The sequence below is a fragment of the Sminthopsis crassicaudata genome, chromosome 2 (assembly GCF_048593235.1).
Source record: "Sminthopsis crassicaudata isolate SCR6 chromosome 2, ASM4859323v1, whole genome shotgun sequence".
NCBI lineage: Eukaryota > Metazoa > Chordata > Mammalia > Dasyuromorphia > Dasyuridae > Sminthopsis > Sminthopsis crassicaudata.
In genome coordinates, this window is record NC_133618.1 from 60,392,699 (window position 1) to 60,419,339 (window position 26,641).

At 36.7% G+C, this 26,641-nt stretch overlaps 1 protein-coding gene across 2 annotated transcripts in view; it reads right to left on the reverse strand.

The window, feature by feature from the left end:
* The window catches only part of LOC141554528 (cocaine esterase-like), a 39,125-nt gene extending 12,983 nt beyond the window's left edge, over positions 1-26,142 (reverse strand). The window contains exons 1-8 of one of the 2 annotated variants that reach the window (XM_074286507.1): positions 25,835-26,142; positions 22,454-22,658; positions 20,425-20,563; positions 11,488-11,621; positions 9,582-9,735; positions 8,397-8,501; positions 7,477-7,575; positions 4,537-4,677 (exon numbers count right to left, since the gene is read on the reverse strand). In XM_074286507.1, the coding sequence (XP_074142608.1) occupies positions 4,537-4,677; positions 7,477-7,575; positions 8,397-8,501; positions 9,582-9,735; positions 11,488-11,621; positions 20,425-20,563; positions 22,454-22,658; positions 25,835-25,904 (1,047 nt within the window). In that variant the 5' untranslated portion in view covers positions 25,905-26,142. Of the gene's footprint in view, positions 1-4,536; positions 4,678-7,476; positions 7,576-8,396; positions 8,502-9,581; positions 9,736-11,487; positions 11,622-20,424; positions 20,588-22,377; positions 22,659-25,834 lie in introns of both variants that reach the window. The other variant, XM_074286508.1, reaches the window with a different exon arrangement.
* Between the last annotated feature and the right edge of the window lie 499 nt (positions 26,143-26,641).

Sequence of the window (26,641 nt, forward strand, 5' to 3'; positions counted from 1 at the left end):
CAAATTGGGAAAACATTTTTACAGTTAAAGGTTCTGATAAAGGCCTCATCTCCAAAATATACAGAGAATTGACTTTAATTTATAAGAAATCAAGCCATTCTCCAATTGATAAATGGTCAAAGGATATGAACAGACAATTTTCAGATGATGAAATTAAAACTATTTCCACTCATATGAAAGAGTGTTCCAAATCACTATTGATCAGAGAAATGCAAATTAAGACAACTCTGAGATATCATTACACACCTGTCAGATTGGCTAAGATGACAGGAACAAATAATGATAAATGTTGGAGGAGCTGTGGGAAAACTGGGACACTGATGCATTGTTGGTGGAGTTGTGAAAGAATCCAACCATTCTGGAGAGCAATCTGGAATTATGCCCAAAAAGTTATCAAAATGTGCATACCCTTTGACCCAGCCATACTACTACTGGGCTTATATCCCAAGGAAATACTAAAGAAGGGAAAGGGACCTGTATGTGCCAAAATGTTTGTGGCAGCCCTTTTCATAGTGGCTAGAAGCTGGAAGATGAATGGATGTCCATCAATTGGAGAATGGTTGGGTAAATTATGGTATATGAAGGTTATGGAATATTATTGTTCTGTAAGAAATGACCAACAGGAGAAATACAGAGAGGCTTGGAGAGACTTACATCAACTGATGCTAAGTGAAACGAGCAGAACCAGAAGATCATTATACACTTCAACAATGATACTGTACGAGGATATATGCTGATGGAAGTGGATATCTTCAACATAGAGAAGAGCTAATGCAATTCCAATTGATTAATGATGGACAGAATCAGCTACATCCAGAAAAGGAACACTGGGAAATGAGTGTAAACTGTTATTTTTACCTTCTGAATCCAATTCTTCCTGTGCAACAAGAAATTCAGTTCTACACACATATATTGTATCTAGAATATACTGTAATATATTTTTTAAAAAATCTTGCTATTTCTACCAACATAAAAAAAATAAAAATAAAAAGAGGGAACAGTTTTGGGAAAAGATAATGTCTATTGTCTAAGGGTAAATTAAGAAACTGCTGCCTGCCCTCACCTCCATTCATCTCAGGAAATCAATTAATTACTAAGGCACTGGAGAGACTACCTTTCCTGATGAAAGATCACATCATTGAGGTATGGGGCCTAATCCAAGTTCTTTCTGAATTTCTGAAGCAATTCTGTGTCTGTAGAATATTTACCATCCTAATCAGAAACTCTTATTTTGATGGAGAAATTATTTCTAGGAGGAACCATTTCATATAAATATATTAAGACTACGGAATAAAAGATTAACTCACTTATTGTTAAAAAAAAAAAAAGAAAAGAAAAGAAAAGAAAAGAAAGGGACCTGTATGTGCCAAAATGTTTGTAGCAGTCCTTTTTGTAGTGGCTAGAAACTGGAAAATGAATGGATGTCCATCAATTGGAGAATGGTTGGGTAAATTATGGTATATGAATGTTATGGAATATTATTGTTCTGTAAGAAATGACCAACAGGAAGAATACAGAGAGGCTTGGAGAGACTTACATCAACTGATGCTGAGTAAAACAAGTAGAACTAGGAGATCATTATACACTTCAACAATGATACTGTATGAGGATGTATTCTGATGGAAGTGGATATCTTCAACATAGAGAAGAGCTAATCCAATTCCAATTGATCAATGATGGACAGAATCAGCTACATCCAGAAAAGGAACACTGGGAAATGAGTGTAAACTTTTTTTTTCTCCCCAGGTTATCTTCTGAATCCAATTCTTCCTTTGCAGCAACAACAACAACAAAATTCAGTTCTGCACATATATATTGTACCTAGGATATACTATAAGATATTTAATATGTATGGGAATGACTGCCATTTAGGGAAGGGGGTGGAAGGAAGGAGGGGAAAATTCAGAATAAAAGGGAGTACAAGGGATAATGTTGTAAAAAAATTACCTATGCATATGTACTGTCAAAAAATGTTATAATTATAAAAATTAATAAAAAAATTCTATAGGGGAAGAACCAATATGGCAGAGGTAGAGAGGTCTTTATCTGAGCTCTTCCCGGCTTTCCTCAGATCAACACCAGATCAAGACTCTGAATGGGTTTTGGGATGACAGAACCCACAAATATTTGGAATATGACAAATTTCCAGCAGAAGATATTTTGGAAGAACTTCAGGAAAGATCTGTCTCAATTGACAGGAGAGTGGATAGAAGGGAGGAGGAGGAAGTTGCAACCTACCACAGGTGCAGTACAGTTCAGGGAGATGTAGGGCAGAGAGGCTACCCCACACTGGAAGAATCTAGTGGGGGACTCATAGACAACATGCATAAGTATTTGCTACTTTGTTTTGGTTCATAAGCCAGTGAATCAGCAGACTAGCTAGTAAGACCTCCAATGCAACTACAGAAGGCAAATAATGAGCCTCTGAATTCCAGAATAACAAGCAGGACTTGGCTGTGTTCACCCAGCCTGAAAAGGAAACCTGCAGCATTGGTCCCAGGGTAGCATGAAGCTACCATTACCTGTAGAGGAAGCTTAGGACAACCTCCCCTTTGCCCTAAGAGCAGACCTCACCTCTTTAAAAATGAGCAAAAAAGAACTCTGACCATAGATAGCTTTTATGGAGACAAGGAGAGTAGACCTCAAACTCTGAGGACACTAAAGGCAAAACATCTCCAGATGAAGCCTCAAAGGGTGATATAAGTTCATCTCCATCTCACAAGACTCTCTTGGAAGAATTCAAAAAGAATCTTAAAAGAAAGTTAAAAGTAAAATGAGAAAGGAAATGATAGCTCTGGAAAAGGAAACATAGAAATTGTTTGAAGAAAAGCACTCCTTAAAGAATAGTTTAGGTGAAATAGAAAAAGAAAACATATTGAAAAACAGAATTTGTGAAATGGGAAAAAAAATCCAATGAGCAAAACAACTCATTTAAAAGTTCAATTGGCCAAATGTAAAATGAGATAACAAAACCAATTGAAGAAAATAATTCACTAAAAATTAGAATTGAACAAATTGAAATGAATGACTTGATGAGATATCAAGAATCAGTCAAGCAAAGCCAAAAAAAAATAGAAGAAATGTTAAATAGCTCATCAGAAAAGCAACTGATCCGGAAAACAGATCTAGGAGAAACAATCTAAGAATTATTGGACTACCTAAAAGCCACTAGGCTATTTCAGAGCCTAGACAACATCTTTCAAAACATCATCAAAGAAAATTGCCCTGATGCTAGAACCAGAGAGTAAAATAGCCATTGAAAGAAAAAATTCCAGGGATTTTGTTGAACCACAAACCCATAAGGGGTCAACAAGGTAATATGTCAATCTAAAAAGCAATGTGATGTGAGCTGAGTTAAGAGATAGCCCTTGATACCCTGGAGAGACTACATTTATCCATTCCACAATGTGATTTTCTTCATTGAAATTTCAATATATTGAGGATAGGTGTTAGAAATTAAATAGGAATTTGGGGAGAGTTTATAAAGCTGCAAATAGCAAGTGAAGGCCATCAGATGACACAGAAAAAGTTTAGAAATACATAAAATATGTGTATAGCATATTTTATGTATAATATCAATATATTTTATCTTTTAATAGCACAATAATCCAATCTTCTTATCTGGTATGAAGGAGGAGAGGCAAAAATTTTACATTGATTTTCCAAATTTCAAGGTGCTAGATTCTGTGATGTGGAAGGGTTAAACTGTATATCTAGACTTTTTTTGTTTAATTCTAAGGAGCACATTTTAGGCAACAGTAAATAATCTGAAGAAGGGGTTCATGTTCTTGCTATATAGGGATGAGTTGAACTTGTTTAGTTGGTCAAAGAAAAAACTTAGGGCAGGAGAAGATATGATAGCTGGTGGATGGTATATGGAAGAGACATTTCATTTGTGCTATTTGCCCTAAAAGCAGAACTGGGAACAGCAGGTAAAAATTTAAGAAGAAGTAAATTATCAGTATTGTGCAGATGATCAACTTTGGTAGGTTTTGCTTTTCTCAGCAATACAATGATCAAAGATAATTCTAAAAGACTCATGGAAGAAAATGTAGTCCAGATCCAGACAAAGAGCCATGGAATCTTAATGAAGATCACTTTTTTGCTGTTTTTTCACAACAGTTATATGACATATATAAATATGTTAAATATGATTGTACGTGTATAACATTATCAGATTGATTGCCATCCTGCAGAGGGGTAAGAGGAATGAAAGAGAGAAAATCAAAATCAAAATCTTATAAAATTAAATGCCAAAAACTAATAAATAGATTTTTTTAAAAGTAATAAAAGAAATAAATTTCAACTTGATATAAAGGTTGCCTATGAACAATTGGAGCTGTACAAAAGTAGAATGTGCTGCCTCAAGAAGTGGGAGGTTCTCCCTCCTTGGATCACACTCAAGCAGAGGCTAGATATCCATTTGTTCAGCTCTGGGTTAGACTCCATGGCTACCAAGGTCCTTTCCAACTCTAACTATGATTCTTTAGAGAAATTAAAAAGAAGCTGACAGAATAAGAAATCCTAGAATCTTACAGCAGGAATTATCCAGCCATATTCATGGTTGTTGATGCCAATGATGGAGGGGACCTGGTGGAACTTTCCTGCAGCCAGCAACTCTTCAGGATGTTGGGGGAGGAATTGTCCATCAACTACACCAGGGATTATCTTGAAAGACTGAAGAAAGAAGCAGAAAAAATAAAAATAAAAGACAAGTCTATCTAATATTCCTCCCATGTATCACTTTGTCATCAATCTCATTGTTACTCTCCTATTTCAAACACTTTTTATCACTTATTTGGGCTCTTTTTTGTAATTACTCTGGGTTAGTGACTGCCTGTGCCACATATACTATATTTCACCACTTATGGATTCTCAGATTTCCACTGAATGTCAGCCACACTTCCCTATCTTTCTTTTTGGCTCACTTTACTCCACCTGGCTAGAATGACCTTTTCCCCTTTGCTATGTATTGAAATTCTTCTCTTCTCCTTCTTAATCCAATTCTTCCTGTGCAACAAGAAATTTGGTTCTGTACACATATATTGTATCTAGGATGTACTATAACACATTTAACATGTATGAGACTGCCTGCCATCTAGGGAAGGAGGGGAAAATTTGGAATAGAAGTGAGTGCAAGGGATAATGTTGTAAAAAATTACCCATGCATGTGTACTATCAAAAATGTTATAATTATAAAATTAATAAAAAGTTATAATTATAAAATCAAAAAATAAAGTAAAAAAAAATAAAATTTATATAGTACTCTGAGTTAAAAAGTGCTTTACACACACACACATACATCAAAAAAAAAATTTTTTTTCTCTTCTGTCAGGAGGCAATTTAACTGCCACATCTCCCAGAAATCCTTCTCTGACATAGCAGCTGAGAGGACTTTTTTCTCCTTCAAAGCTCCCATAGAGCTTGTGACTCCCTCTGTGTATGCCCTGCGATTTTCACGCACACACACACACACATACACACACACACACACACAAATATATCCTTTTTTATTTTTACTTTTATTTTTGCTGAGATAATTGGGATTAAGTGACTTGCCCAGGGTCACACAGCTAGGATGTGTTAAGTGTCTAAGAACTCAGGTCCTCGACTTCAGAACTGGTACTCTATTCACTGCGCCACCTAGTGATTTTCACCAGGGACCCATTCCTTTTCTCAATTTTGTATCCCCTCCATATCCAGACACAGAAGCTACTCCAGATATTCTTCTGAAAGAACCAACAGGACAGCACTTACCTCAAATTCTTTAGATCTGGATTCTGGTCCTGACTCAACCACTAACAGACTTTATAACCTTTATAACCTCAGACAGCCTGAGAAAAGGCCCAGAGGTAAGAGAGTATAAGGAACATTTCAAAGACTGAAGACAGATAAGTTTGGTTGGAGCATAGAACACATTTAGGGAATACGACAGTCATTGAGGCACCAAATTGTTCTTGGTGGAATTCTAGAAATGGAAACCCCAGTATCTCTGCCAAGAAAACCCCAAATAGTGTTATGAAGATAAAAAATTATACATGACTGAACAATTAGATCTGGTTTTACAACTTAATCTGGCTCTAACACTTACTATTAAATGACAACAGGAAAAGAATTCCAATTTTTTGAGGAAGCAATGTATTGTAGTGAATAAAGATCTTGATTATAAAGGCCTGGAGTGAGGTATCAGCCTTGAAAGTTGCAAGCTATGTGAGCCTCTGGGACTCAGTTTCCTCCCTATAAAATATCCATCAACATATCAATCAACAAACTGTTCTGGGCTCTGGAAATATAAATATAAAAACAAATAGATCCTCTAGTTGCTTCCATTTGATGGTTTTAATTCCCAAGTCTGTAATTTGGGAATTATATCGTATTTGACCTACCAATGGCAAATGGTTGTTACAAAATTATTGACAGGAGATAATATATGTAAAACATATTTTTATATTTTTAATGAAAGGAATATTTAATTGTGAGCTATTAATCCCTGGGAATAGAGGGATCTTGCCACAACTGTGATTCTTTCTTTCAAAAATCCACAGAATATTAGATCTGAAAGGTGACAAAAAATAGAATATTGGAGCTAAAAGGGCCCACCACCACCACCATCGTCTTTATCATAGCTAACATTTATTTAGCACTTACTATATGATAGGCACTGTGCTAATAAGTCCTTCGAAATTATTATCTCAATTGATCCTCAGAACAACATGTAAAGTAGGTGTTATTATTACCCCAATTTTACAGATAAGGAAACTGAGCAAATAAAATTAAATGACAGCTAGCATCTGAGGCTAGATTTTAACTTAGGCCAGTTTTCCCAGCACTCTAACCATTGCACCACCTAATTGTATTCTTCATATCTTAATTTATAGAATGTTGGAGCAAAGAATGTTATAGTTGAGGGAAAAAAATCTTGTAAAGTACAGTATTAGCAGTGGAAGGAAACTTGGAACAAATAATGTTGGAACCCTGAATGTTAGAATCAGGTTAGAATGAATTTTTCCAGTTCTAAAACTATGATTCTATAAACAGAGAACATCTGTGTGGGAAGGATTGTGAAACTAGAGAACGAAAAAGTTAGAATCTTAGAACCTGAAATGTTTAGAATGCAGAATGTTAAAAGGATTCTTAGGACATAATAAGTCAAAGTGGAAGGGATAGAACTTTAACACACACAAAGTTTAGAACAGAGAATGTAGGAAGCAGAGAATGTAAAAAGCATAACATCAGAGATAGAAGGAACCTTCAAACACAGAATATTGGAGGTGGAAATATCCTTGAAGATCATCTAGTAAATACTCTCATGTTAATAGGGGGAAACAGACTAAAAGACATTCCCAAGATCTTCACCTCAATCCCCACCAATGGAGGGTAGGAAGAAAAGACATCAGGGTTGGGTGTCCCAGTTTGCCCTTAGCGGTTCTGGCAGCTTTTGTTGGTACTGAGCCCCATACTTCTCAGATTACATACCTTGCCAATGGCCAGGATCTCCTCTTCAGATTTTCTTCTAAGGCACTGAACCATGGAGGAAGAACTGTATCTCTCACAACCAGACAGATTGGCAATGACCTACAAACAGGCACCCACAAACAATTGCAATTCTCATAGAGAAATCTCCACAATGGAGAAATCCTATCATACTCATCTATAACCTAGCATATGGTCGTTTCTTTGGGTAATGGTACATAATAGCGAAAAGGAGACCAACCTGAATCTAGCTCTCATGTATAGGGTTCATGCCAGCCGATGGTGATGGAGATGGGCAGGGCAGGTTACAAAGACATAGTCCCTGCTCCCAAAGAGTTTAACCATTTATTTAGGGAGAATAAAGTAGACATAAGGGATTCTGGTACATTGAAAGAGTCCTGATATTGGCTCAGAGACCTCACTTCTGGTCCCAGTTTAGTCACCAACTAATGTGTGATCTTGAACAAAACACAGAATGACAGAACTGTAGAAGGGACCTCACAGATGACTTCATCTAATCTGTACCTGAGCATCCTTGAAGAACTTTTCCTGCTGTTCTGAGGGATGTCAGAAAATAGAATTTGGAGTTAGAAGGATTTTTAGAATCTAAATCTAAGCCATTTTTACAGAAGAAACTGAGGTTTCAAGAAAGAAAATTACTTTCCTAAAATCACAGACATAGTAAGAAACAGAGCCAGAAACTCAATCCTCCCTCTGTGTGCCTCAGTTTTCTCTTCTACAAAATGAGGTAGTTGGATAATCTCTGTGGTAACATTTAGTTTGGACATTCAATGCCATTCCAGCGTACCTTCTTATAGCTCAAGAGAGTCCAAAAGTTGATGGGACTAGGCTATGAGTTGGGAGATCAGTAAACTTAAGGAATGATAAAAAGGTTTTTAAAGACTAAAAGATAAGGAACTTACATTTGCAATCATTTCTGAGCTGGAAGAAATCAAGCCTGGGAGGATGGCCACACCACTCTCCATGATTGCCCTGTGGAACAATCCTTTGGACATGGGAGAGAGAACCTGGGGGAGCAAACCACAGCAGAGGGAAAGAGGAAGCAGTTATGGGAGGCACAGACACTGGCTTAGCAGAGACAGTGGAGACTGTGAGACTGAAAGCCAGAACTGTTACTTACCCTGCCATTCCCCTAAATTAACAATCTAAGGCAGTTATAAACAGAAATCTTTATATGGGACTCTGGTCTTTGGGTCTTTTATGACACTCAGGTCTACAAGACAGACCAAAAAAAGGGCTAAGTAGCTATGGTCATGGCCAAGATGACTTTCTGGATGCTTCAGTAACAAGGTATAGTAAAATGCTAGTACTCCATAACCCAACAGTGTTGTTCCTATGCACTGCCTCTTTATTAGATCACATTGTTTATTATTGTTTGTTTATTAATTATGAGAAAGTTCAAGGTTGTTTTTAGGATTAAATGACTTCAAATCTAACAGTTTTCCTCCCCACAATATCATGGGAATTTTCCATTTTTCCCATCAGCTATTCTTTTTTTAACATTTTTCCGTTGAAGTCTTCCTCCCATGCTTTATCACACTCTGGAGGCTATGTAAATAGTGCACAAACTCCTGGGGAAGGAGGGCTACCAAGACAAAAGCTCTTTGTCTCTAAACTTCCTGACATATTGTATGTCTGTCATATAAGGGTCAACCATGCTAAATTCTCATTGGCAAAAGATGGGAAAAAGCAGAGCTGTAGCCACAGGTAATCCTAAAGACCACTTTATTGAGAAGAGATGCACCTCAGGAGCAAAATTGTGATTCCATTGGGCTTTGAATAATTTCATCATTACCTTGTATGTTTATTTGGCTCTTACTCAAAGTTGTTAATAAGCTTTTAGAAAGATCTAACTCATCTTCTCTTTCCAATAAAAAGAGCCTGGATAATCTGTTGGGATTAAGGCAGGGGAATGTAGTGGGATCTCCAAATGAAAGGCAAAGGCAGGTACCAGCCTTAGAGAAAGAAATCAATGATTCTGAGAGGGGGAAGAGAATAGAACAAGAAAAACTTAGATCTGTGAGACTAGGCCTTGGGTTTGGCTACAAGAGGCTCCTTCAGGATAGGGTCATTTCTTTACCACCTACATGTGAAGAAACACTAGTTCCTCCAGCAGACTCTCCAAAAATGGTCACACAATTAGGATCTCCTCCAAAGTGAGCAATATTCTTCTGGACCCACTTCAAGGCAGCCACCTGATCCAAGTAGCCCCAGTTGCCAGGTGCATACTCATCCCCAGTGCTGAAAGCCAAATAATAGACAAAAGTTTGAGAATTCTGAAGAAGAGCACCAGTTTCATATAGAATTAAATAGATTTAAAGACTATCTCTTCCAGATCTTTTCCACTCCACACCAATTGCCTTGCCCCCACTCTCTCTTTCCCTTCCTTTATTTTTAAAAGCTTTCCTTCTATTTTGTCTTCCCCAATTATAATGTCAAGTCAAATCGAGAAACATTTACTGAGTATTTACTATATGCCAGGCACTATTCCAAATCCTGGGCAAACAAAAAAAGATAAGCATAGTCCCTGCCCTCACGAGTTTACAGTTTAATGGAGGAGATAGTATGCAAACAGCCATTGCCAAATAAGAGCTATATGATAGACTGGAAATGATCCTATAGAAAAGACTCTTGCATAAAAGAAAACAAGGAGAGACTTTTTGCAGAAAGTGGGATTAACATCAAGTGTTGAAAGAAGTCAGATGGTGCAGGAGAGGAGTGAAAATGAGCAGATTCAATGGAATATCTTATTCAAGAATCAGGAAAGAGGCAGAGAATATGAAAGAACATAACACTACAGAGGTAAGAGGAAAAACCAGGTTCCTCTCCACAAACTGCAATGCAACAACATGGTTCTCCTTGCTGTTGTCACACACAACTTTCAACTTCCCAAATCCAACTTTCATTGGTTATCCCCATGACTGGAATTCCTTAAAGGAATTTCAGACAGTTCTAATCCCACTTTCTTCAACAGATCTTCCCTCTTCCCATACCCCACTGTTAGGGCCTTTCTAGATTAAAAACCCCACTTTGAAAATTTATAGAAAATTGATATTGGGGAAGTGAGAATCAGCATGAGCTTTATTACCATGTGGTGCACACTCAGAGTAGGATCTGAATAGGTCAGCCTTATAAGTTTGACAATCAGCACCAGATGTGAGAGAGGGCATTCCTAATCACACTGAGATGTGGTAGGGAAATTCCCCAGGATCACTTATTGATGCCAGACTTAGGGATTCTTAGAATAGCGGAGCAGTCAACCATGAGTGTATGGGTATATAAAATGACTATACAAATCAAACATTTACTAATAATAAATCATAATTTCACAACCCCCCACATTCAGTTATGAGACCCCATATGGGCTCATGAACCACAATTTTAGAATTTGGGTTAGAGAATGGCAAATAACAGCTAATAGAAACCGATTGGGTGATAAATATGTGTTGAATGAACATCAAAGGAGAAGTTACTGAGTGATGGTGGTAGAGAGAGAATTTGAAAGTGGTAATGGGAAACAAGGAGTATTTTGGCATCCCTGTGTTGGAGGTATAAGTGAAAATGCAAATAGTACTGGAAATGATCACTAAGAAAGCTGTAACATCAGAAAAAAAGAGTCAGATTTTAGTGAGCCCAAGCACATAGAAGGGGTAAAAAGGGAAAGATGAAAACAAGTTGGTTACTTATGGAGCAGGCACTCTAGAAAGCACAATGAAATGGGTAAGCAGCTTTAGAATAAGACATTATAGAAAACTGGTGCTTCAAAAGTTAATGTAATCATGAGCTTCATCACTATACAATGCAGCAAGCTGGGGTTAACACAGTAGGCCATCTTGTTTTCTTGGTCTGAATCTCCAGAACTTAGTACAGTGCCTAGTGTTTAATAAATGCACCTGCTTAACCGTCTGCTAGTCTGTCTGTCTGTCTATCTATCTATCTATCATCTGAAAGCTCATCAGGGTTTATACTTACATTTTATAGGGATCATCTCACCTGAAGAATCCAAGGATGTTCAGTCTATATTGAATGGTGACCACTATTACATTCTGGGAAGCAGACAATATCGAACCATCATACATGGAAGCAGAGCCAAAAATAAGACCACCACCATGGATCCACACCATCACCTGCAGGAATCAGACATAGTTTTTCTTACATGGACAAAGCCTATGCCTCTTGCTCAACAGGAAAATACTGTCTTGTTATCTTGTGACTTCCAAGAAAGTAGCTCTAAATGTAAGTGAATTCACCCATAAGACATGACATATCTAGAATCAACAGACTATGCATCAGAGCTACTCTCAGATAAAAATCCACTTGGTTTAATTAAAAGCAATTCAGATCCTCCTGGCAGACCTAGTTCCCTGAGGTTCTCCTGCTGCCAAAGACACTCACACAGGGCAAAACACCTTCTTCTAAAGGATCCTTCTTCCCCCCTGGAACAGGAAAAGGATACATGGCTTCTTTCTAAGGGACACAAACCCAACCAGACAATAGAGAATAAGCTGTGGGCAATATGCTCTCCATGTCACATCATCTTGTGGGTGTTTTAACTGTAGCCAAGAGAACTTTTTAATGTAACCTTAAAACTGCTCTCTCAAAGCCAAGATAAGCTGTTTGAATAGATTACTAGCAATAGATTGTGTTTTTTCGTTTATTGTTTTTTTTCTTTAAGCTTATTTTTAATTTATGGAATAAAATAGCATTTCCATAGTTCAGTATAATTAAAAAAAGATTGCTGCACATGAAATTGAAAATCTACTATGTATAACTTGCTATTCCTTTAAAATATATAACAAAATTATCAAAGTAAATTTCTTTATTTATTCTTTTTTTGTTCTTATAAGTTACTTTATAGGGAGAAGTTTCAACTGATTGAAATCTATTTCAGTGATGCTAACTCCTTCTTTAACCCATCTCCTTCCAATAAGCCTGTGTTTAAGCCCTCCCATTGCATTTACATTGTGGTGGTCGCAAGGAGAGATGTCATTTCAATCTTATTTCACTGACACCAGAGATCATACTCCATCTTCACTATAGAGAACCACAGTAACTTTCAACCAAGGTTAAGCTGTGGTGAGGGAACATATCATTAGGAAACCAGAACCACTAAGAGGAAAAAATCAAATTGCCTCCTTAAAAGTATAACACTTGTTGTTAACCCTTTGTGACCCTGTTTGAGGGTTTTTTTTTTTTGTTTGCTTGTTTTTGGGGTTTTTTTTGTTTTTGTTTTTGTTTTTGGCTAAGATACTGAGGTGATTTGCCTTTTCCATCTTCAGTGGATTAAGGTAATCAGAGGTTAATTGACTTACCCAGTGTCACACAATTAGTAAATATATGAAACCAAATCTGAAGTAAGGAATTCCTGAGTCTAGGAAAAATGTTCTATCCACTGAGTAATCTAGCTCAGTGCATAGTGCATAATTCTAAGGGTTAAATGCTAGACAAGGAACATATCTTATATTCTCTATAACTAAAATTACAAGAGAAAGACCTACTGTTCAGATAACACTGTGATGTTTTGAACATACAATTCCTTTTAGATTAGGATATTGCATGTCTAGGAAGTGCAGAGAACTGAAGGGTCTTTTGCTTAGGAGAAGACTTTTTCCCTTTTTATGGAATGTAGCAAGTGATTGATTGGAATTCTGTGGGAGACATGTTTGGGCATCAGGGAGTCAACAGATTGCTGCAATATGAGCAATGAAATAGACAAATTCTAGTCACTGTGAAAGCAGAGAACGGACTGATTATGGCCAGGGTACATTTTGCTGTGTATAATTGAATATATGGAGACAACAGGGAGCTCTTCATATAGTGATCTTGGTTTGGACCTCTTTCCCTGGTGTGACTATGAGAGTGGGTATAATGATATACCTAGAATTTTGTCTCAGCCAGAATCATTGAATCATAGATTTTTGAGCTGAAAGGGATTTTATTTTTATTTTTATAAAGCTTTTTATTTTCAAACATACATGGATAATTTGACAACATTGACTCTTGCATGGCCTTGTGCTTCAGATTTTATCCTCCTTCCTCCCACCCCTTCTCTTAGATGGCAAGCAATCCAATATGTGTTAAACATGTTAAAACATATGTTAAATTATATATATATATATGCATATATATATAAACATATTTATATAATTACCTTGCTGCATAAAAAAATCAGATAAAAAAAGAAAGTAAATGAGTAATGCAAGAAAATAACAACAAAAAGAATAAGAATGTTATCTAGCAGCAATTTGGAACTATGCTCAAAAAGTTATCAAACTGCATACCCTTTGATCCAGCAGCGTTTCTACTGGGATTATATCCCAAAAAGATATTAAAGGAGGGAAAAGGACCCACATGTGCAAACATGTTTGTGGCAGCCCTCTTTGTAGTGGCTAGAAACTGGAAAATGAATGGATTTCCATCAATTGGAGAATGGTTGGATAAATTGTGGTATATGAATGTTATAGAATATTATTGTTCTGTAAGAAACGACCAGCAGGATGATTTCAGAAAGGCCTGGAGAGACTTACATAAGCTGATGCTAAGTGAAATAAGCAGAACCAGGAGATCATTATACATGGTAACAAAAAGACTATATGACAATCAATTCTGACAGAAGTGGCTCTCTTCAACATTGACATGATGCAAACCAGTTCTACTTGTTCAGTGATGAAGAGAACCATCTACACCCAGAGAGAGAACCATGGCAACAGAGTGTGGAACACAACATAGCATCCCCATTCCCTCTGTTGTTATTTGCTTGTATTTTGTTTTCTTTCTCAGTTTTCTCAGTTTTCTTTTTCTTTCTTCTTGATCTGATTTTTCTTGTGCAACAAGATAATTATATAGATATGTATACATATATTGGATCTAATGTGCATTTCAACATATTTAACATGTATTGGACTATCTGCCAGCTAGGGGAGGGAGTGGGGGGAAGAAGGGGAAAATTTGGAACAGAAGGTTTTGTCAATGCTGAAAAATTACCCATGCATATGCTTTGTAAATTAAAAGCTTTATTTTAAAAAAAGAAGAAGAAGAATGTTATCTTTTGACCCAAATTCAGTTCCTATAGTCCTTTCTTTGGGTGTAGATTGCTCTCTTCATCAAAAGATCATTGGATTTGACCTCAATCATCTTATTGTTGGAAAGAGTCATGTTCCTTAGAATTAATCGTCATATAATATTGATGTTGCCACGTACAATGATCTCCTGGTTTTGCTCATTTCACTTAGCATCAGGTCATGTAAGTCTCTCCAGGCCTTACTGAAAGGGATTTTTAGAGATTGCCCAGGACAACATTCTCATTTGACAAATGAGGAAACTGAGATCCACAAAAGTTTAGTGACTTGCAGAAGTTCATACATCTAATAAATGGTAGATCTGGGCTTTGATCTCAGGAATTCTTATTCTAAATCCTATGTTCTTTTCACTCTTCTACCCAGTCTGTTTGCTATTGCATCCATCTCTCCTCCCACACTCCATATAAAACATAAACCCTTAGGATACAAACAATAAAGAAAACTGTAAGAACAAATATTTTTTTCTAGTATATCTGATCTGAATCCAGTACTACTGAGTTTTGCTTAGGCATGCTCAGTTTCTCTTGTATAAAAGTTCTTTGTGCCATAAAAACAGGAAACCTTACATCTACCCCAGCTCATTCTTCCCTTCTACTGCCTCTTAGCCTCCTAGAAAAAAATAGAAATTCACTCCTTATTTCCCTTTGCAGGGCCAATATAAGTGACGTTTCCTCCAGTTTTCTCATCCTCCAAGCCCTAGACTATTCTAAACTCCAAACACTTTTTATGAAAACAATTCTGATATTCCTATATTTAGGAACTCGTTCTGACTTTGTGATGTATTATTCAATCAATACATTTATTGAGCACCTACTATGTTTAAGAGTTTCTGATAGGTATTTTGATTAAGGCTAAGTCCTTGTCCTCAAAGTACTTTCAGTCAAATGGATAGTATGGATAGGATATGTATCCAAAATTATAATACTGACTGATATAGTTTGAATTGAGACAGCTAGGTGACATAGTGAATAGAGTGCCAGGGAGTCAGGAAGACTCATCTTCCTGAGTTCAAATCCAGCTTTTGACACTTATTAGCTGTGTGACTCTGGGCAAAACTGATTTCCTCAGTTCCCTTATCTGTAAAATGAGCCACCGAGGAAGTAAACCAATCCATTATCTTTGCCAAGAAAATCTCAAATGGGATCATGAAGAATTAGACACAATTGAAAAACAATTGAACAACGTAGTCTGTATTAAATGCCATAAAATATATGAGGCATAAGGTATATGCCATAAAATAGATAACACATAGGTATCTCAGAGGAGAGAGAAAACATATCCCTCTTTGTATTTTTGGCACTAAGGAAAAAGTCTGCAGGTATATAGAAATGATTGTTGAGTTGAATGTTGATTTATTAGGGTGAGAAAGCTTCATGGGAAGATGACATTTGAGCAGTTTTCTTCATTATCACCTTTTTTAAGAAAGGAAGACTTTCTTAATTCACACCTTTAGCAAAGTTACAGGATACAAAATAAACCTACATAAGTCATCAGCATTCTTATATATCACTAACAAAATCCAACACTTAAGAGTTACAAAGAGAAATTCCATTTAAAATAACTACTGATAGTATAAAATATTTAGGAATATTTGCCAAGGGCAAATCAGGAACTATATGAGCAAAACTACAAAACACTTTCCACACAAATAAAGTCAAATCTAACCAATTGGAAAAATATTAAATGTTCTTGGATAGGGCGAGCAAATATAATAAAGATGACAATGCTACCTAAACTACTCTATTTATTTAGCGCTATACCAATTAGACTCCCAAAAAACTATTTTAATGACCTAGAAAAAATAACAATAAGGTTCATATGGAAAAACAAAAGGTCAAGAATTTCAAGGAAATTAATGAAAAAAATCAAATGAAGGTGGCCTAGCTGTATCAGATTTAAAATTATATTATAAAGCAGCTGTTACCAAAACCATTTGATATTGGCTAAGAAATAGACTAGTTGATCAGTGGAATAGGTTAGATTCAAAGGACAAAAATAGTCAATAACTTTAATAATCCAGTGTTTGACAAACCCAAAGATCCCAGCTTTTGGGATAAGAACTCAATGTCTGCCAAAAATTGCTGGGAAAATTGGAAATTAGTATGGCAGAAACTAGGCATTGACTTACACTTAACACCATATACCAAGATAAGGTAAAAAATGGGTTCAAGGCCTAGGCATAAAGATTGAGATTATAAATAAATTAGAAGAACATAGGATAGTTTACCTCTCAGACATGTGGAAGAGGAAGGAATTTATGACCAAAGAAGAACTAGAGATCATTATTGATCATAAAATAGAAAATTTTGATTATATCAAATTGAAAAGTTTTTATACAAACAAAACTAATGCAGGTAAGATTAGAAGGGAAGAAATAAACTGGGAAAACATTTTTACAGTCAAAGGTTCTGATAAAGGCCTCATTTCCAAATATATAAAAAATTGACTCTAATTTATAAGAAATCAAGCCATTCTCCTATTGATAAATGGTCAAAGGATATGCACAGACAATTCTCAGATGAAGAAATTGAAACTATTTCTAGCCATATGAAAAGATACTTCAAGTCATTATTAATCAGAGAAATGCAAATTAAGACAATTCTGAGATGCTACTACACACCTGTCAGATTGGCTAGAATGATAGGGAAAGATAATGCGGAATGTTGAAGGGGATATGGGAAAACTGGGACACTGATACATTGTTGGTGGAATTGTGAATACATCCAGCCATTCTGGAGGATGATTTAGAACTATGCTCAAAAAGTAATCAAACTGTGCATACCCTTTGATCCAGCAGTGTTACTACTGAGATTATATCTCAAAGAGGTTTTAAAGAAGGGAAAGGGACCTGTATGTGCAAGAATGTTTGTGGCAGCCTCTTTGTAGTGGCCAGAAACTGGAAACTGAGTGGATGCCCATCAATTGGAGAATGGCTGAATAAATTATGGTATATGAATATTATGGAATATTATTGTTCTTTAAGAAATGATTTCAGAAAGGCCTGGAGAGACTTACATGAACTGATGCTGAGTGAAATGAGCAGGACCAGGAGATCATTATATACTTCAACAACAATACTATATGATGATCAATACTGATGGACGTGACCCTCATCAACAATGAGATGAACCAAATCAGTTCCAATAGAGCAGTAATGAATTGAATCTCTGGGAGATGACTATGAACCACTACATAGAATTTCCAATCCCTCTATTTTTGTCCACCTGCATTTTTTATTTCCTTCACAGGCTAATTGTATTTTTTTGTTTCTTCTTTCACACATAGCTAATGTAGAAATATGTTTAACATAATTGTACATGTATAGCCTGTAACAGATTGCTTGCTGTCTTGGAGAGGGGAAAGGAAAGGGAGGAAAGGAGAAAAAATGGTGCTCAAATTCTTAACAAAAATGAATATTGAAGATTATCTTTAGTGTAATTAGAGGAAGGATTCTATTAATTGAAAAAAAGGAAGCCTAAAGTAGATGATAGAGGGCTAGCCTTGGAGTGAGAAGAAGTAGGTTCAAGTTTTGCTCTGGATATAGAAGGTATGTGACCACAAAGAAGATACTTAGCATCTCAGTAAGCCAGAGAGCTCTAAGATTCTAAGTTGCAAAAGACTGTGCCTGTTTTCATCAATAGAGGAAGTTTCCACCAGTAAAGCTGCCTACAACAATGAAATGATTGAAATGGGCAGGACACAGGATGAGAAGTGTTTTAAAGGTCATAATTTATCAATGCTTTGCTTTTTCTTAGTAGTAATAACCTTCAGCAAAAATTGATATTGATGAGATGTGAGAAATTGAGGGTTGAGAGATCCCCTAACAGCAATGGGATCCCCTTGGCCTGTAGCAGGCTTTGTGATTTGCAAACCCCAATGAATACAGGCAAGAAGTTTGTGGCAAAAAATAGGTTTATTTATGCTAAGAAAACAGCAAACTCCTCTTAGGAATTAGCAAAGGTGGATTTACAGGCCTTTGGGTTTTATCAGATTTTTCCTGGCCCCCCAATCTGGGAGCAATTGGAGGGACTAATCTCCAACTCAATAGAGGGTGGTGATTATGCCCCTAGCCAAGATCTTTGATTGAATGAGATTACTTATTTTGGAGTTTCCCCTAGGAGGGTGAAGCCCCTCCCAGAGGCCAGGAGGGTTTGAGACCCAGGACCACCCTTCCCCAAAAAGGGGACACAGTTTACATCAGGGACTTTCCAACCCTTCCCCCTCCAAAGATCTCCATTTATATCAATATTATTCCAGATCATAGAACTAACTCCCTGAAGTTTTTCCAATCATTTTCAGTTATGACCAAGTCTCTTTGATCCTACTTAGGGTTTTCTTGGCAAAGATCCTGGAATGGTTTGCCACTTCTTTCTCCAGCTCATTTTACAGATGAGAAAACTAAGGTAACTAGGATTAAGGGACTTACCTAGGGTCATGCAACTACAAAGTATCTGAGGCCATATTGGAACTGAGGAAAATTATTCTTCCTGACTCCAAAACTCTATCAATTGTGTCACCCACACAGCTTGAAACTATACACAGGTAGATTTTAGTGAGAGAAATGATTCATTTGGACCTCCTACTCTATTCCAATCAGTATTAATCAATCTGATACAATTATATAAAAGTTCTGTATGCAAGGCCCTAGATTAGTGGGCTACAGATTCTAAGTTCCCTTGCTTAACCATAAGAAGTTAGCTAAAAGCCTTCCATCCTTGTTTTGCACTGTGATGGTGACCAAGTTCAGCATGGGAGAGATTGATTACATGGGAAATCCCTCCAAATATTTTTGTACCTCTGGACCAATTACTTGTTCAATAGAAGCAGATGGCCATCTTATGACCACTTAGGTCACTGACTGTGACCTTCTGCTATGACCTATTTCCTTCTGCTCAAATTAAGAAGACTGTCCATCTTATGTGGAGATATTCCTTGCTTTATCCAACTTGTGACCCTGCTGACATATTGTTTATTTTAGCTTATACATTACATGTCAATCAAAAGAATTATTCTCTGTTTGGTAAAACTGGTCTGGAATGACTTGTCATTTCCTCCTATAAAAATAAGGCCCAGAAGAAGTTGGCATCTTAGATCATGAGGAAGATCTGATGTCTACTTCATTAGAGGGAACCATGGACCCTTTAATAAAGTGTCATTGGCTCAGACCTTTCCCTCAGTCTCTCTTATTATATGTGGGATAATTTTAATCTCTACATCAGTCTCATAGAAGCAAACATTTCCTAACAATATGACTTGTTGCCCAAGAGAAGAATGGATTGCCTTGAGAAGTAGTGAGCTCCCTGACCCAGAGGACTTCAGGAAAGGCTAGAGGACTAGTCAGAGATATTTAAAGAAGATGACTGCTCCCATGCTGGTGGGATAAAGCAACCCCTAAAATCCCATCCAGTACTAATGCCCTAATTCTCTCTTTCAAAAAAATAATTTTTTATAAAGCCTTTTATTTTCAAAACATATGCATGGATAATTTGACAACATTGACCCTTGCATAGCTTTGTGTTTCAGATTTTCTCCTCTTTCCCCCACCTCCTCCCCTAGATGGCAAGCAATCCAATATATGTTAAACATGTTAAAATATATGTTAAATCCAATATGTATAAACATATACAATTACAATACAAATCAACATAAAAATTATACAATTTTTTGCTGCACAAAAAAATCAAATAAATAAAAAAAGGAAGTAAATTAGCAAGAAAACAAAATGCAAACAAACAATAAAAAGAGTGAGAATGTTATATTGTGATCCACATTCAGTTCCTTCACTTCTACAGTATAGATGTAATGCCCTAATTCTCATCCAATGTCATGGAAATTATAGAGATTTGCTTACTGGCAATCTGGTCCCCTCCTCTGCATGGTCGGGAACATAGATATTGAGGTACAAACAGTCTTCAGAAGTAGCAGTAGTAGGGATGTTTATTTTCGCAATTCTTGAAATTTTTTCTAGGAAAGTAGCATCCTGCAAACATCTGAAAACATAAGAGATGACCAATCTGAATAGAATCACAGGGGAATAATGATAATAACTTGTATCTATCAGTACAGTGTTTTGAGGTTTACAAAGTACTTTGTAAACCTGATTTCACTTGGCCTCACAATAACCTTGAGAAGTAGGTGCTATTATTATCCCTAATTTACAGATGAGGAAACTGAGGCAGACAGAGGTGCAGTGATTTGCAAGCATTCCACAACTTCTTATACAGTCACTTTTCTTGTTCATTGTTTATTGAAACAGTTGGGTTTGTTGATTATTGTTAAGTTTGAGACAAAGTACTTTTTAAATTTAAAGAGCAAATGAATGTGGAATCCAAATAGATATTACCAACAGGCAAATAGATGAACAAATCAGTGTGTCATACAGTGTTATTTTATGACAGAAATGTCATATTTCTTATTCTGCCCTATCCTGTCTCCTTTCTTTGTCTTCTCTCTTCCCCATGCCCAGAAAGCACTTCCCCCAACTAGTTTTCTTTAAGACCCTTTATTAAAGACCCAGCTTGTTGCAGAACTTTTCTTGACTCTCCTCTTATCTTTTCATAGCTTTTTGCCAGGACCTCTCCATTATATCTCTCCCTTATATTCCTAGTTATTGGTGCACAGATTATTATTCTCTAGGAGAATGAACATTTGTGCCATTTTATCCTCAATTCAGAGCTGAGGGCATTAACCATAATAGGTACTCATTGAATCTTTTTCAATTGGTTAATATTGATAAACTATATGGCACTAATTTGTTTGCTCTGTGTTTTCCTAAATTGGGATTGTTGGGGAGCAGTTGCTTTGATCTTGAGACTCAGAATTCCCAAAGCTGGACAGCTCCAAAGTTAATGCCAGATCTGTCTAAAAGTGGAAATGGCTCTTCTCTCTAGTGAGTTTCTCATTGCTGGAAAATTTTAAGGGAGATAAAAAGAGTCATGACAGAAGTAGGAGGAGGCTTTCATTCCCATCTAATTAAAAATGCTGGAGGTTGGGGAATGGGACATTTGAACATCACTTTAATCCTCTGTGAAGAATTTGGAAAAACTGGTATAGATCACTGAAAGTAGAATTAGATCAAAATGGACAATAACTAAAGAATTTTATCAAGAGCAAAATTATTGACTGCTGTTTGTGTTAATTTGACATTCTCTCTTACAGAGGAGTATTATGTTGAGGGGTAGGACATAGACTGGTATGACATAGGGTATGAAATGGAGAATAATCGTGGTCTCCAAAGCAAAAGGCATCAAACTGTTTCAAAACGAAAACTAGGGTTCAGATTCAAGTTCTCTAAAATCTCCTCCTGTTCTGAGCCTATCAGTCTGTGAGTTCTGGCTTTGTTATTTACTAGCTTTGGAATCTTGAGTGAGCCACTTAATAGCTGTGGTTATTCTGTCATATCTAATTCTTCATGATTCTGCATGGAATTTTCTTAATGGAGATATTGGAATAATTTGCTGTTTCCTTCTCCAGTTCAATTTTATAGATGAGAAAACTGAGGCAAACAAAGTTAAGCGACATTTCCAGGGTTACATAGCTAATAAGTGTCTGAGGCCAGATTTGAATTCAGGTCTTTCTGACTCTAGACCCATTAAATTTTATCTATCAAGCCACCAGGCTGTTTCTTATATCTATTAGCATTTGTTTTTCTATCTGTAACAATATGTGTATTTACGGCTCACATATTTTTCCAAAATCTGTACTATCTAAAGTCCAAATAAATGTAATTATTTGAGGCCTCGCAGGGGAGATATGGAACATATTTTCAACAAATATTTATCAAATGTCTACTCTGGGCAAGCACAGAGACAAAAATCTGGATAAGATATGATGGTGTACTGTGATCGTCTGGGAAGAGAAGGATAGAGGTAAGTGCTTACGTAGGTGGATGAGAAGTTGCATCTCTCACATTGCTCCAAGAATCTGGTGGTTGTGGAGGAAAAAACCTCAGGGCCCCCACAGGAGGTTTGGCAAAAGGGATTCCTAGGAAAACATTGACATCTTTGCCAATCCCTTTGATACTGATTTTACTTCCTTGGATCTGTCCAGATTCAGTAGTCCTGATAAGGTCATCAGCATTATACCCTGTGAACAAAGGGACAGAGGATTAAAGTGATGTTCAAATGTCCCATTCCCCCACCTCCAGCATTTTTAATTAGTGGGAATGAAAGCCTCCTCCTATTTCTGTCATGACTCTTTTTATCTCCCTTAAATTTTCCAGCAATGAGAAACTCACTAGAGAGAAGAGCCATTTCCACTTTTAGACAGATCTGGCATTAACTTTGGAGCTGTCCAGCTTTGGGAATTCTGAGTCTCAAGATCAAAGCAACTGCTCCCCAACAATCCCAATTTAGGAAAACACAGAGCAAACAAATTAGTGCCATATAGTTTATCAATATTAACCAATTGAAAAAGACTCAATGAGTACCTATTATGGTTAATGCCCTCAGCTCTGAATTGAGGATAAAATGGCAAAAATGTACATTCTCCTAGAGAATAATAATCTGTGCACCAATAACTAGGAATATAAGGGAGAGATATAATGGAGAGGTCCTGGCAAAAAGCTATGAAAAGATAAGAGGAGGGTCAAGAAAAGTTCTGCAACAAGCTGGGTCTTTAATAAAGGGTCTTAAAGAAAACTAGTTGGGGGAAGTGCTTTCTGGGCATGGGGAAGAGAGAAGACAAAGAAAGGAGACAGGATAGGACAGAACAAGAAAGGCAAATGGAAAGTAGCTACATTGGACTATATTGGACTACATTAGCTATATTGGTATGTATCAGGAAGACTCATCTCTTTGAATTCAAATCTAGTTGTAGATTGGCTATAAGAACCTGGGCAAGTCACTTAATCCTATTGGCCTATTTCCTTATCTATAAAATGAGTGGAGAAGGAAATAACAAACCAACACTAGTATCTTAGCCAAGAAAACCCCAAGTGGGATTACAAAGAATTGAATATGACTGAAAAATGACTGAACAAAAACCCAATAAATGTAAAGAGTAGTAAGTGATAAAGCTGGGATGGAGAGTACTGGATTGGGACTTGGAAGATAGGGGTTCAAATCAGATCTCTTCCATTTACTGCCTAACTGAACTGATAATTCCTTTTTCTTCCCTAAACCTATTTCCCATCTTTGATTAAATTGGAAAAGGGCTTTGAATTCGGTGATTCTTAAGATTTTCTCCAGTTTTCTGTCCTAAGAATCCAAGAGCTATATATAGACTGCACATTCTGCCTGGCTCAAGAGTACAAGGATCAAGAACGCCTCTGAAAGATTAGCACTTCTGAGACCAAAGTCCAATCTAATATAAACAGTATGGGAATGACTTTAACTTACATTAAATGTTGGCTTAAGCTTCTCTCCTACAATAATAATGGTTTGGGAACATGAAAACAAAGAAATAATTTAAGCATTCAAGCTTCTGGGATAAGAACTATTTGATAAAAGCTGATGGGAAAACTGGAAAATAGTATGGCAGAAACTAGGCATAGACTAACATCTCATACTGTCTATCAAGATAAAGTCAAAATAGGTACATGAACTAGACCTAAAAGGTGATACCATAAGCAAGTTAGAAGAACAAGGAATAGTTTGCCTGTCAGATATATGGACAGGAGAAGCCTTAATGACCAAAGGAAAACTAGAGAGCATTATGAAACACAAAATGGATAATTTAAATTACATTAAATTTTTAAAATTGCACCAAAAAACAAATGCAATCAAGATAAGAAGGAAAGTAGAAAGTTAGTATTTCTGAGAAAGGCCTCATTTCTAAAATATATAGAGAACTTAATCAAATTTATCAAGAATACAATGTAAAAAAAATAAAGAATATAATATATGTTGAAATTATCTTACATTTAATTGGAAAAAATAAAATATTAGGAAGGAAAAGGAAGGAAAGGAAAAGGAAAGGAAAGGAAAGGAAAGGAAAGGAAAGGAAAGGAAAGGAAAGGAAAGGAAAGGAAAGGAAAGGAAAGGAAAGGAAAGGAAAGGAAAGGAAAGGAAAGAAGGAAAGGAAAGGAAAGGAAAGGAAAGGAAAGGAAAGGAAAGGAAAGGAAAGGAAAGGAAAGGAAAGGAAAGGAAAGGAAAGGAAAGGAAAGGAAAGGAAAGGAAAGGAAAGGAAAGGAAAGGAAAGGAAAGGAGAAGGAAAGGAAAGGAAAGGAAAGGAAAGGAGAAAGGAAAGGAAAGGAAAGGAAAGGAAAGGAAAGGGAAAGGAGGAAAGGAAAGGAAAGGAAAGGAAAGGAAAGGAAAGGAAAGGAAAGGGAAAGGAAAGGAAAGGAAGGAAGAAGGAAAGGAAAGGAAAAGGAAAGGAAAGGAAAGGAAAGGAAAGGAAAGGAAAGGAAAGGAAAGGAAAGGAAGGAAAGGAAAAGGAAAGGAAAGGGAAAGGAAAGGAAGGAAAGGAAAGGAAAGGAAAGGAAAGGAAAGGAAAGGAAAGGAAAGGAAAGGAAAGGAAAGGAAAGGAAAGGAAAGGAAAGGAAAGGAAAGGAAAGGAAAGGAAAGGAAAGGAAAGGAAAGGAAAGGAAAGGAAAGGAAAGGAAAGGAAAGGAAAGGAAAGGAAAGGAAAGGAAAGGAAAGGAAAGGAAAGGAAAGGAAAGGAAGGAAAGGAAAGGAAAGGAAAGGAAAGGAAAGGAGAAGGAAAGGAAAGGAAAGGAAAGGGAAAGGAGAAGGAAAGGAAAGGAAAGGAAAGGAAAGGAAAGGAAAGGAAAGGAAAGGAAAGGAAAAGGAAAGGAAAAAGAGGAAAGGAAAGGAAAGGAAAGGAAAGGAAAAAAGAGGGAAAGGAAAGGAAAGGAAAGGAAAGGAAAGGAAAGGAAAGGAGAAGGAAAGGAAAGGAGAAGGAAAGGAAAGGAAAGGAAAGGAAAGGAAAGAAAGGAAAGGAAAGGAAAGGAAAGGAAAGGAAAGGAAAGGAAAGAAAGTAAGCTGTGCTACATGTTCTTACACAGATGCCAAAGTACTATTTTCAGGCTGTAAAACAATCCTCTCCTCAATCCTCACCCTTATCTAACCTACTTGAAAATGACTCAGCTTTCCTTATCCCCCTATCCCACCATAGAAGTTTTTGTATATAATATACATGTAGGGGACATCAATTTCTCAATAGCAAAACTACTTCAGCCCCCTGAAAGAAAATTAACAATAATCCTTTACCCCTAGTCCATGCATAAACTCCATAACTCCAATGGGATGATCAAAGATTCCTATTTCCCCACCACAAATCATCCCCTACTCTCCCAGGGTCAGCCTGGCTGAGCTACTCACCTGAGGCTTGAATCAGGAGGCCCAGGACCCCCAAAGTCAAGACTTTGGGCAACACAGAAGTCGACCACATCTTTTCCTCTGTACACTCTGGTTATGTCTAATCAGATTCCAAGCCTAGGCTTTAAAACAAAAAGAACTGATCAAAGGGCACTCCAGGGGAACTGGAGCCAAGGGCTGCTAAATGAACTTCATGATCAGAACTTGTCTTAGGGTGATTTGAAAAATATATTTTTTAAGATTGAATTCCTAAAGGTTAAAGCAGGTCAAAAAATCTTTCCATCCAGCAAAGATATGCTGGTAAATGTTAAATAACAAGCTTTCTGGAAAACAAAACAAAGAACCAAATGCATCCATAATACTCTCCTAACTTTAATCTGTGCTAAAAACATTTTTACAACACTTTCTTAACTGTACTTAGTCAACAAAACAAAACCTCAAACCTTTGATTGCAGCATTTTTTAATTTTTAAAGTGTTCAGAAGAATCAGTTTGAGCTATTGCAACCATTTCAACTGATGTGCCAAGGGTCAAAATTGTGATTTCATAATCTAACCACCTTCCTTCCTAGTTTCAAGGGACTTCTATAATCTTTTCCCCCTTGAAATTCTTCATTGTTTTTTCAATCATATTGGATTCCTTATGACCCTATTTGAGATTTTCTAGGATTTTCTGGAGTGGTTTGCCATTTCCTTCTCCAATTCCTTCTACAAATAAAGAAACAGAGGCAAGCAGGTTAAGTGACTAGTCTGGTTCTGAGGGCAGATTTGAACTCAAAAAGCTGAATCTTCTTGACTTTAAGCCTGGCCCT